The sequence below is a fragment of the Folsomia candida genome, unplaced genomic scaffold (genome assembly GCF_002217175.1).
Source record: "Folsomia candida strain VU population unplaced genomic scaffold, ASM221717v1 Fcan01_Sc001, whole genome shotgun sequence".
In the NCBI taxonomy this organism is placed as follows: domain Eukaryota; kingdom Metazoa; phylum Arthropoda; class Collembola; order Entomobryomorpha; family Isotomidae; genus Folsomia; species Folsomia candida.
In genome coordinates, this window is record NW_019091193.1 from 1,168,247 (window position 1) to 1,181,501 (window position 13,255).

The 13,255-nt window shown below is 38.1% G+C and overlaps 1 protein-coding gene across 2 annotated transcripts in view; it reads right to left on the reverse strand.

The window, feature by feature from the left end:
- LOC110842246 (probable G-protein coupled receptor B0563.6) overlaps nucleotides 1–13,255 on the reverse strand; it is a 72,159-nt gene that overhangs the window by 1,466 nt on the left and 57,438 nt on the right. Inside the window, exon 1 of one of the 2 annotated variants that reach the window (XR_002547362.2) lies at nucleotides 31–1,968. Coding sequence is in view for 1 of the 2 variants with exons in the window: in XM_022087959.2 (XP_021943651.1) it covers nucleotides 5,299–5,343 (45 nt within the window). In the remaining variant the exon portion in view is untranslated. Of the gene's footprint in view, nucleotides 1–30; nucleotides 5,344–13,255 lie in introns of those variants that run through there. The other variant, XM_022087959.2, reaches the window with a different exon arrangement.

The window sequence follows — 13,255 nt, forward strand, 5'->3', positions numbered from 1 at the left end:
TTTCCATGATAAATTATTTAGTTAACTTACAAAGAAAAAAATTATTGTCTTCATTGTTATTGGTGTGATTGGGTTAACAGCAATACATAGATACGTGCGGACTCCAGCGAGTTAATGAGCTGACGAAGTAATAATTGATTGATGCTTATTTCGCAAAATTGTTAATGAGGTTAAGTAAGATATATGGCTGTTCTAAATAGTGTAGCAATTACATATGCATTTACTACGTACAATATGAGCATCTAATTTAACTCATTTACATATCTAATTCTAAAATTACGCTATCTCAAGCTACTGCTTACATATGCAAATTGTTAAAAAGCATGATATGTCAATGTTGCCCATATTTCCCGAATCTGGATACCAATGCCGATTATAAGCGTAAATGCAAATACTCATAAAACTAATGAGCTTTAGATGACCACTCGTCCCCAGTCACCTTGGCGCATAAACCAGTTCAGCCTAGCTTTTGCATAACCTTAACTTTATTGCCGTAATTAATATTTGATTCTAATTATACTTTCGATCCCAAGAAACCCTTCATTTTCAAGTAAACGTTAATAGTCGGAGATTAGTTAAATCACTAATTAATATTACTTCTCCAGTAATAACTCCTCATTAACTAAAGAGAGGAAAGTTTGGGTATAAAATGATGCACGGATTGGTAGCAAATTCATTCACTAATTTGTCTCTCAAATTCATCAAATTTTCCTCTATACCAGCGTGTCAAGCAAGATGAAGTCTATGCTTATCGTCACGGTAAGTGATAAGTAATCACGGCTTACATATAATATGAAAGTTGAATACTTCCAAAGCTAGGATATAGATTTTGTATTTCTAAAAATATTAAAATTCTAGGTTTTGGCCCTCTGCGTCCTGCACGTTTGCACCGCAACGGAAGTTGAGGTAGAGGTGGCAAAACGCCAGTTCAACAATAACAACAACAATGGTGGATTTGGCGGATCATTTAACAATAACAACAATAACGGTCGGGTAGCCAGACAGTTCAACAACAATAACAACAATGGTGGATTTGGGGGCACTTCCTTTAACAATAACAACAATAATGGACGCTTAGCAAGACAGTTTAACAACAATAACAACAATGGTGGATTCGGTGGATCATTTAACAACAATAACAACAATGGGCGCGTGGCCAGGCAATTCAACAATAACAACAACAATGGTGGATTCGGTGGGCAATTTAACAATAACAACAACAATGGACGTGTAGCCAGACAGTTCAACAATAATAACAACAATGGCGGATTTGGATTTGGGGGGCCTTCCTTTAACAACAACAACAATAATGGTCGCATTGCCAGGCAATTTAACAACAATAACAACAATGGCGGATTCGGTGGATCCTTCAACAATAACAACAATAATGGACGCTTCGCTAGACAGTTCAACAATAATAACAACAATGGCGGATTTGGATTTGGGGGGCCTTCTTTTAACAACAATAACAACAATGGCCGGGCTACCCGTCAATTCAACAATAACAATAACAATGGAGGATTCTTTGGGGGCACTTCTTTTAATAACAACAATAACAATGGAAGACTTGCTTAAATTGGTAAAATCTGTAATTTAGAAAGATTGTGTGTGGTCAATTGTAATTTGTTCTGGTTTATTAAATGGTTAAGATTAACTTTTCATTTGAGAGCCAGTTAGTTTCCAACGCTAAAAATAAAAATTGTAAATCTGGTAAAAAATTTGTAATTCAGTTTCCGTCATTGCATTTTGAACATACGGACATCGGTTTGTACTTGCATGCATATGTACATACTGTGGAATTATTTGTGCGTGTCACCTCATTTGCATATTTTGATGTGTTCGCCAGAGACATATTTAGAGTTCATTCAACATGAAAAGTCCGTATGGGTACTAATCCATATAAAATATACCCAGTACGAATGCCCGAAAATGGGCATAGTGAGATTTATGTATGTATGCAAATGAGGTGACAAGTCTACATATGTAAGAGAACAGTATATACAGGTTTAAATTATTATGTAAAGCGATTATTATTATTCTAAGTATGCTCTTATTAAATTAATAGAAGTTCTCTTTTTTCTAAATATGCATGTATGTATGTCTATATTTGCACACGTTGTTTATTTACACATTATAAATATTTATGAAAATACCACAAGTGCATAACGTTGTTAAACAAGATCCGCCACGTTAGTTTTGAACGAATAAAATTGTTATTGATTCGTGATTTAGAGTGCGATCAGGAAAGAAAGAAACTTTTGAAAAATATATTTATTTGTATGAAAGAAAAATTGCCACTGACAATGAGTTGAAACGCGGTAGTTTTGTAGTCCATACGATTGACTACCAAAATCAGAAAACCGGAAGTTGATATCTCGACTAGTTCAAAAATGAGAACAAAAAATCGAGAACAACTCGAAAAAAAGATTTGCCACTACTACGAAAACGTGTGCGGGCGCGTCCGGGTAATGGCTTATAGCCACTTCAAAAATGAAAAAAAAATTATCTAGGGACAATTTGTAGAGTTTTACACATGTATTTGGAGAGACGGAATGCTGAAATCAAAAAATCAAAAAAGTGTCCTGCTCGTGTAGCGACCCCCAAATTGATATGTAGACTTCAGCAGGAATGCCAAAATAACCTTGGGATATCAGATGGTAATTTGGGCTACAAATTGAAAATAGCAAAATTAAGTTTACATGCCATTAAACCTACGAAGTTGGGGGTCAAATCCTATAGGGCAATACCTGCACCAAAGTACAACCAAGGTCAACAAAAAAGAGCAAAGTCCAATTCTCGGCAGATTGCTGAAAAACGAGTCAAGCAAAACATGCCCGTGATTCTGCTCATGGATGACGAGACCAAGTGCTCGATTGATCCAGATGAAGTCCCTGGGAGGAAGTACTACTCATGTACTAATCAGAAAACGTTTAAAGATTCCTTCAAGTACACGCTGAAGTCAAAATTTCCCACAGAGCACATAATCGGGCAAGAATTGGACTCATTGGGGGACGTCACAAAGCCATTCGTGACCACAGCCACCATGACCTCGGAGAGATATCTGAACGATTGTGTAAAGAAGATCTTGATCCCCTTTATCAAAAATCGTAGTGTACTTTTCTGACCGGACACAGCAACATGTCATTATCCAAAAGTTGTTCTGGACTACCAGTGGTCGAAAAAAATCGATTTTGTTGCAAAAGAGGAATAAGCTCTCTACGTCCCTCGGGCAAGACCAATTGAACGATTTTGGCCTTTATCCAAGAGAGAATATAGTCGTCGAACAAAATCACCCAAAAACTTGGTAAGATTCCCTGACATTTGGACACACGCCTCAAAAGTGGTAGCGAGAAAGAGTGGCAAAGCACTTCTGGGGACCGCGAGGCAAATAATTCTCCAGATAGGGAGGATGGGGGTCTATGGACCATATGAAGCAAAAAATTGAACGCTAAGGACCTTGTTCTTAACCCCTAAAAATGTCATTGGAATTAATTAAGTTTTCCGGATTTTACAGGCATTTTTAAAAGGTTTCTTTCTTTCCTGATCGCACTCTATGTATATAATACTTTAATTACTATCTATCTAACTCTAAAGGCAGCAATGTTTGAAAGGGTTTTTAGCATACTAAATCAATCAATCAATCCATATTATGTATACTATTTAGTATGCTTTGGACGTAAAGAAATGTGTGCATGACGAAATATTTACTCTGTTAAGGCTTGGTTAATAATTTTATAATTTAACGGTTCAACTAAGCACTACATTTAATGTGCAACGACAAATTATTTTAGTTGACTTGAAAAAGATTCATTCACCAATATTATTTCAGGTCATTGGAATTTTTACATTTTTACGTAAGTATTTTTACATTAATTTACACCGTCCTCGCCATTGTTTCGGGATAAATACTCTATCCTTTGATCTAAGCTTACATATTTAGTTCATGCCTTAACCCGAATTGATGAGACAAAGTGACGCCGTTTGGTTCAAAGCGAATGTCTGCATGTTCAATGGCGTCCCTCGATCGATGAAGTTCGATCCAAATTTTACGTTCTTTAATGACAGCGATTTTAATTCCCGTCTGAGAACTTTCCTATCAGTATTTTCGGTGATTCCCACCGACGTTTTTCCTAATATTTCCAACACCTCGGTGGACTTTGCATGCACGAAGGACGCCATCGTGAAGATGAGAATGCTGCAGACCGTTGCGTCCAATCCGAAGAGGTGAAACACCAAGAGTCCAGGCATTGGAATGTCGGCGTGGTGCATAATGCACACGTACAGACCCATGATCTGCAACCCGATGCAAGTTAGCATGAACGGGGGCATGATGCGACGCATGAGGAAAGCGTTGAATGACTTTTCAAGTAAGTGGATCGATCTGTAGAGCCGGATGCAGTTCGCCATTTCGAGAGAAGTCGTGATTCGGAAGCTTTTTCTGTAAGTAAATATGCCAAACTTTACCTCTTATCGCTGCCAATTAACGTTAAAACAACAATTCACGCAGTTAATATTATAGTAACTTCAAAAATACATAACTAAAACCCCTGTAAAGTAAAGTGTTTCAAAATAATTTTGAAAACTTTTCCAAACAAAGAGATGCCTTAAATCTGAAGTTTATAAAAATTCGAAACCTAATTTTCCTTACTTACATATTTATAAAATTTTGTAAAAGTTTAGGGAATTTTCGGATTATACAATGTTACCACGGTATGTGCGAATTGCTTCATTACGACTTGAATTTATAAATTGTGAGCATAATTTTCTTGTAGAATAATCAATCGATAAATCTGGGATTTATCGGTGGATGCATACATAATTAGCAAATTTATACATATTAATCCGATGCATGAGTATCAATGGATAGTTCGATCGAGGTTCATTGATCGGTATACTGTAATGTTGTAATGTTTTTGAAATGTTTGCACAGAAAAAATCCAAGCCACCAATAAGGAAACATTTATTTGCATAAATTGACATGTCGATTTTCCGCCAAGTGATAATAAAAAAATATCCTCACTTACCTCTTCAAGATCTCGAAATAGGTCAGAAAGCATACAATTCCCACGCACAAGACGAAGAGGACTGGAATGGCGGCCGAGTAGCAGCCATGTGACAGGATCCACGTGTCCAGAATGTGTCCTATCCATCGAGATGGCCCCAACCCTTTCCGAATTTCTCCGCACTCTTCCGACATGGACACGATGAAGGGCGGCGTGCACGGGACGAATAGAAACAGCGCCATCTGCAGGAGGGAAATGACCGGGAGGGAGATTTCAATCAATCCGATGAAGTATTTCATAGCTTTGGCGAGTCGAGTAGTTCCAAAATTTTCAGAAACAGCTGCACATAAACGAAATTATTATAAGGATGGTTATAATTTTTAAGTTTAAAACCTAACATTTTACAGTGGAATGTTCAACTGCCAGAAATGAGTTGATGATCTGAATGGCGTCATTTCCTATAACGTTGCTCCAGCGTACAATGCACGCCAGGAGATTCAGCATGAAGAAGGCAGACGCTTGAAACTTTTCCGTCGTCGATAAGCCCCCGAATGCGAGGAGGAGAAACATAGCGAAACAGTAGAACGTGGGAAGAACGCAAAGAAACTGAGCCATTCTGATTTTTAGAACCGATCCAACTTTAACTAATCGATTGGATCGTACGTCCAGGTTGAAGGGGAGACACATGTGAATTCTGCATGCGCGCAGGTGATATTTTAGAATGGGGAGGATTTCGGTACAGAACATGATACTCGAGAGAGTAGTAAAATATTTGTGGAAATGTGTCAACAATACTTTCTTAGGCTTATTTATTTGCCCAATGATCAACCGGATATCTGAAAATACCAGTGTTTCGTAAAGACAATTAAAAATTTTGGCAGGAAAAAATCTAAGTTTGACCAGTGGTCTGTAACCAGAAAATTGTTTATCATATTTCTTGTCGTGTTGTCGAGAGCTGAATGCAAGCTTTTGCATGGTAAGCGCTCGACATTTATTAAGGGCATGATGGTCGCTTTTAGGGTTGCCAAATATGCATTGGCTGAGATTTGAAGATATGAAAAGCGTCACGTCCCCTAATCAAAATCGATAATGATCGCTTATCCTAGAATCCTACGAAAACAACTTAATTATGTCACCCTTTCTAGATTTTGCGTAGGTTGCTATCAACAATATTTCGGAAAATTACTGGCAATGTATATACCTACATATTTTCTAAAACTGTAATTATTGGGATTTTTGTTCACGGATTTATAAGACTATTTATATAAATCCAACAATGAGAAAAAGGTTGAATTTTGAGGTCAGCATTGTAAAGTGCAAAAATTTATATCCAAACCAAATTCATTAAGTGTCATAAACAGGATGCATGGAATGTATTTAATTAATTAATTAATCGTATTTAGGTAATTAAAGCATGAATCACCCCATACCTTCAGCTAATATTCAAGGTGAAGTCTATTAATCAGTAGGCTGCAAAGATTTAATCGTGCTACCAGTTTAATTAAGGTGAGGCCCAAACCAACAAAACCGAGGTTTCTGTATATGGACGACATAAAGAAATTATTGCCAAAATGTCGATCGAACTATGCAAAACATTTTACATAAACCACATATTTATCTATGTATCTTCTTAATGGCAAGCTTAAGTCAAATTGGACATGTTTACGTAAATTGTAGTGTTGCCGGTGAGGTGAGTTGAGGTGAGGTGAGGCGAGTTTTCTGAACAACTCACCTCACCTCATATTTAAGTGAGGTGAGTTGGGTTTTCTGACAACTCACCTCACCTCACCTCATCCTCACTTTAAGTGAGGTGAGGTGAGGCGAGTTGTGAGTTTGGGTGATCTCAACCCACCCCAACCCATATGCTCCCTACACACGCTTCAACTCGTGAGTTGCCTCACAACTCACCTCACCTCACCACAATCTGAGCTGCCTCACTTACAAGTGAGGTGAGGATTGGCCCAACTCACCTCAAACTCACAACTCATGTGAGTTGAGGTGAGTTATCCTCACCTCACCGGCAACACTAGTAAATTGTGTAATTGCAAGGTGCTTAAAACGATATGCACACTAATTTGAGCGAGCATTTTAAGGTATCCATTCACACTTAAAATATGGATACAGTCTTAGGAAGTTCTACACGGCGTTGCATGAATTATCGGGACACAAAAGTTTAAACGTAACGATATTTCAAAGCAGATCAGAAAATTTCCACAAAGAACGAGATAGATTTGCATCTATAGATTATTGATGTTCTATACTTCATAAGAAAGGCAAACAAAATTGAGTATAATTTTAATGCATATATCATATGGCGTAATATGTACTATGTACACATACTTTTTAAGTATACCATACATATTATGCTAATTAGTGTATAGATGACATGATTTCGGTACAGAGCATCAGCATGATACTTGAAAGAGTAAGAAAATACGTGTGGAAATGCGTCAATATTAACAAAACGTCCTTAGGCTTGTTTATATTTGCCCAATGATAAACCTAATATCGACAAATCCAAGTGTTTCGTTGAAAATATTGGCCATAAAAATTCTAAGATTGACCATGAGTTTATAACCAAAAAATTATACATAATATTTCATGTCATGTTGTCAATGTGTGCATGGCGACATCTCTACTAAGGTCTGATTAACTATTTGATAATTAAGCAATTAAACTCAAAACTACATATCATGTGCAATGACAAATTATTTTAGTCAACATGAAAAATGATTCATTTGTACGTATTATTTCAGGTCATCCGAGTTTATACATATCTAAATAGTTGAATATGTATGTATATGTACAGATCAAAATACATACATCTACTTATGTAAGTACATACACAAATATGTGCATGCATTTCGGATCGGTAAATTAATTTACACCGTCCTCGTCTTTGTTTCAGGATACTCTAGCCTTTCATCTAAGCTTTCATTTTTAGGTCATCCCCTGACCAGATTTGATCAGACAAAGTGATGCCGTTTGATTCAATGCGAATGTTTGCAAGTTCAACGGCGTTCCTCGATCGATAAAGTTCGACCCAAATTTTACGTTCATTAATGACAACGATTTCAGCTCCCGTCTCAACAGTTTTCGGTCAGTATTTTCTGTAATGCCCACCGACGTTTTTCCTAATATCTGCAACACCTCGGAGGATTTTGCATGAACGAAGGAGGCCATCGTGAAGATGAGCATGCTACAGATCGCTGCGTCCAAACCGAGGAGATGGAACACCAAGAGTCCCGGCATCGGGATGTCGGCGTGGTGCATAATGCCGACGTACAGACCAATTATTTGAATCCCAGTGCAGACCAACATGAAGGCCGGTAGGACGCGCTGCATGAGAAAAGCGTTGAATGACTTTTCCAACAGATGGATCGATCGGTAGAGCCGGATGCAGTTCGCCATGTCGAGAGAAGTCGTGATTCGGAAACTTTTTCTGTAAATAAATGTTTCAAATTTAGACTAGTTTTTGGTCATATGCAATTACCGTAAAATAACTTCAGTCATTGGAAGTTACTATATGGTAACTCGGTGAGTGTTAACTACTTACCTCACAATGACTTCAGTTTATAAATTCTTAGCATTATTTTCTTCATCGATCGATGAATCCAGGATTTATCTAACAATGGAACCTTTTTTCAAGCTACACCAGGATTGCTTAACGAGTTATATCAAAAAATCAAGCTAAAAATTAGGAATCACATGGCGCTTATCATCCCGTTGAATGGGCCCTTTGAAACAAAATATTAGAGACCAAAGTTCCCCCGATCGCCTGGGTTTTCGCCTCGTGGGGGGGGGGGAGAGAAAATTTACTAAAAAATTGAACTTTGCCGCCAATATTTTTCTTCAAAGGGGCCATTCAACGGAAAGAGAAGTGTCATGGGACTCCTAATTTTTGGCTTGATTTTTTGACATAACTCGCTAGTCGATCCCGGTGTAGCTTGAAAAAAAAGGTTCCATTGTAAGTCAAGTTATCTATGTATGTAGATAATTCACAATTAATCAATCTTTATTATCAAACAAGTAGGTTTAGATTAATCGATCGTGATTTCGTCAATTTATGATATTACACAGGAAAATTCTAAGATTGATTTACGAAATATCTGTGTCTCTACCTGCCTCTTTAAGATTTCGAAATAATACGAAATATGTATGTATTAGTGATGCAACGAGTCCTTCATTTCGAGTTCGAGCCGAGTTCGAGTACTCTGCAAAGCTCGGTGCCGAGTGCTCGAACTCGAACGAGTTCGAGCACTCGGTGAAACTCTGCAACCGAGCACTCGAAAAACCGAGTGCACTCGGCTTTTCGAGTTCTCGTAGCTCAAAGCACTCGAGTGCTTTCCTATTTTCACTCTAAAATAAGGCAATCGAAAAGTTCAATTTGACTCATCAACAACATACATAACCAAAACCAGCTGTTACTCCAAAAATTTGTACTAAAAAGCACAAAATAACAAAATAATTAATTTTGCTGTCTGAGACAGCCTGTCTCATCAGAGGTCTAAATTTGGGATTTCTATATTTGGTAGAATTGCAGTTTAGTGAACTAACTCGGATTTAGCTGAATTTTTTTTAATACCCTACGATCGCCTTAGCAAGAAAAAACTTTTTTTGTGGCGGTCTTGATAAATAACATTTCTAGAAATCTAGGAAATTTTGCATCAAAATTTTTTTGTCTCAGATTTCAATGAACATGATTTTTAAGACTAATTAAACTATGCTAAACAAGAATCCGGAGGATTTTTGGTTAAAAAAGTGTGCATGAAATAATTTTTATTCAAAATTTCTGAAATTTCTGGAAATTTTATTTTTCGAAACCGCCACAAAAAAAGTTTTTTCTTGCTCAAGGGACCATAAGTTACTCACAAAAACAGTTAGTCCACTAAACTGGGAAGTGTTATTTAAATTGTCTTGCCGTAAAAGTGAGAATGATAAAGCTCGGCCGAGTGCAGAGTTCGAGCTCACCAAAAAATATGCCGAGTGTGCCGAGTACCGAGTGGAAACGAGTACTCGTTGCAACACTAGCATGTACCTCTACTTACCTTTTCAAAATTTCGAAGTACGTCAGCAAGCATACGATTCCAACACACAAGACGAAGAGGACAGGGATGGCGGCCGAATAGCAGCCATGTGACAAGATCCATGTGTCCAAGATGTGTCCTATCCATCGAGATAGCCCCAACTCTTTCCGAATTCCTCTACATTCCACTGACATCGAGACAATGAAGGGTGTTGTGCACGGGGCGAATAGAAACAGCGCCATCTGCAGGAGGGAAATGACTGGGAGGGAGATTTCAATTAACCAGATGAAGTATTTCATCGCTTTGGCGAGTCGAGTAGTTCCAAAATTTTCAGAAACAGCTGTACATGAACGAAATTATTTCCGGAATAGTTATAATTTTTAAGTTTAAAACCTTACCTTTTACCGTGGAATGTTCAAATGCCAGAAATGAGTTGATGATCTGAACGGCGTCATTGCCTATGACGTTACTCCAACGTACAATGCACGCCAAGAGATTCAGCATGAAGAAGACTGACGCTTGAAACTTTTCCGTCGTCGGGAAGCCCCCGAATGCGAGGAGGAGAAACATGGCGAAACAGTAGAATGTAGCTAGGATGCATTGAAACTGAGCCATTTTGATTTTTAGAACCGATCTAGCTCGTACTAATCGATTTGTCCGTTTCTCAAGATCAAAGGGAAGGCACATGTGAAAGCTACATGCGCGAAGGTGATATTTTAGAATGGGGAGGATTTCCGTACAGAACATGATACATGGGCCATTAGAAGAAAAGTGGTCTTGGGAAATTAGAAATACAATTTTTTTAGGCTTATTTCTTTCTGTAATGAAAACCCCCAGTCTTTCGCAAACACAATTAAAAATATTGGCCATAAAAATCTTTAGATTGACCATGCGTTGGTAACCGGAAAATTATGTACATCATACTTGTTGTCGTGTTGTCGTGTCAAGAGCTGACTGCAAGTTTTGCATGGTAAGCCCTCACCATATATTGCGGACATGACGGTTGCTTAGCGTTGCCAAATATGCACTGACCGAGATTTGAAGATATAAAATGCGTCACGTCTCGTAATCAAAAACAATGATAATAGCTTAATTATGTCGCCCTTTCTTGATTTTGCGTGGGTTTATATGTACACTCGGTGGAACTGCTGATCATCCTCACCTAGTGCGCTCGGTTCCAATGGTCACCGAAAGGGGGACGGCCGACCAATACCAATCAAAATGGCATGAAATGTGCAGAAATATGTTATCAATCAGTCTATTCATCAAAAACTTGTAGAAAGTTATCTAGATGCATTTTATACGACATTAACATGGAGAAATTCATAAACGGGCTCGCAACTACTGCTCATCCGCTTAAAGCAAATTCCATTTATTTTTAGATTTACCAACTTAATTTTACAATTAGTAGTTTGTGTGACCACCCTTGGCCATCAGGACTGCATTGACTCGATTTGGCATCGATTCCACTAATTTCGCTGTTGTTTCCTTCTGGATGTTGTTCCATTCTTCGTCCACAATTGAAATTAAATTTGTTCTGGAAGTCGGGTTCCTTTCAGCAACTTTTTTCTTCAAAATTGACCATAAATGTTCAATTGGATTTAAATCCGGGCTCTGTGGCGGCCATTTCATTACGTTTACCCGTTTTGTTTGCAGCCAATTCGTGACCAATTTGGACGTATGTTTGGGGTCCCCGTCTTGTTGGAAGACAAAATTCTTCCCTAGTCGCAGGCTGTTCCGAGATTTCATCAAATTTCGGTCCAAAATCCCTTGGTACACTTCTTTCGTCATAATTCCTTCAATTACTTCCATGGTTCCCACGCCTTTCCACGACATTGCACCCCAAACCATAATGGACCCCCCACCATGCTTCACGGTCTTCTTGGTACAGTTACTCTTGACTCGTTCTCCTGGTTTTCTCCAGACAAAAACTTTGCCATCTGATCCAAATATGTTTATTTTGGTTTCGTCACTCCAAAGAACTTTTTTCCAATCGGATACGGACCACGTGGAGTGACTCTTCGCCCAATCCAAACGCTTCTTAATTTGGGGCTTTGTCAGCAGTGGCTTTTTGGTTGCGACTCGGCCTTTAAACCCCATATTTCGGATCCGATTTCGAATAGTGGAATCAGAAATCTTCGTACCAAACTGCTGAGCCAATTCCACATTGATTTTTCGGGCAGATAAGAAGCGATTGGAATTTGCTTTCTTCTGGATAAGTCGGTCGACTCGAGGAGTGGTAACACGACGGCGGCTATTTCCCTTCAAATCAGTAATTGTATGGTATTTCTTCCATTTCGACAGCATGGATTTGATGGTGGGAATCTTCACTTTGGTCTTGTTGCTGATTGCTGTAGGTTTCAATCCTCTCTCGTGGTAACTTATCACCAATTTCCTAATGTCGTGCGACAAGTGTTTTCCAGGCATTTTCAGCTCTGAAAAACCAAAATGACAATGAATAAAATGGTCTTCATTACTTGAATTAATAGTAATCAAGATGCACTTACCCGCATAAAAAAATGATAAATCAAGAAAATGGTTTCCACTCGAAAATTGTGTTTTTGTTGTGGCGGATGAAGACTAGTTGCGAGCCCGCTTGTGTCTTACTCTATGCTCATTCCGTGTAAAATGAGTGCAGTTAACTTTTTGGAAGTTTTTGCTTAATTGACTGATTTAGTACATATTTCTGCACGTCTGATGCTTTTTTGACATATATTGGTCGGCTATGCCCCTTTCGGTGACCATTGGAACCGAGCGCACTAGGTGAGGATGATCAGCAGTTCCACTCAGTGTAGGTTGCTATAATATTTCGGAAAATTACTGGAAACTACATGCATATTTGCTATGCTCTAAAAATATGTATTTATTTCGATTATTGTTCACGTATCTAATAGGACCATTTATATAATTCCAATAATTTGAAAAAGCTTGAGGTTTAAGGACAGCATTTAAAAGTAAAGAAATTTATAAGCAAAGAGGCAAACAAAATCCATTCATAAACCCGGAATGAAATGTCACGAATCGGATGCGTGGAATGTTCAATCGTATTTAAGTAATTAAACCACGAATCATTCCATACCTTCAGTTAATATTAAAGGTGAAACCGGTTAATCGGTAAGCTGCAAAAATTTAATCGAGATATCAGCTTAATTAAGGTGAGGCCCAGAACAACAAAATCCAGGTTTCTGTATGAACGATATAAATAAAGTATTGACCAAAATGTTG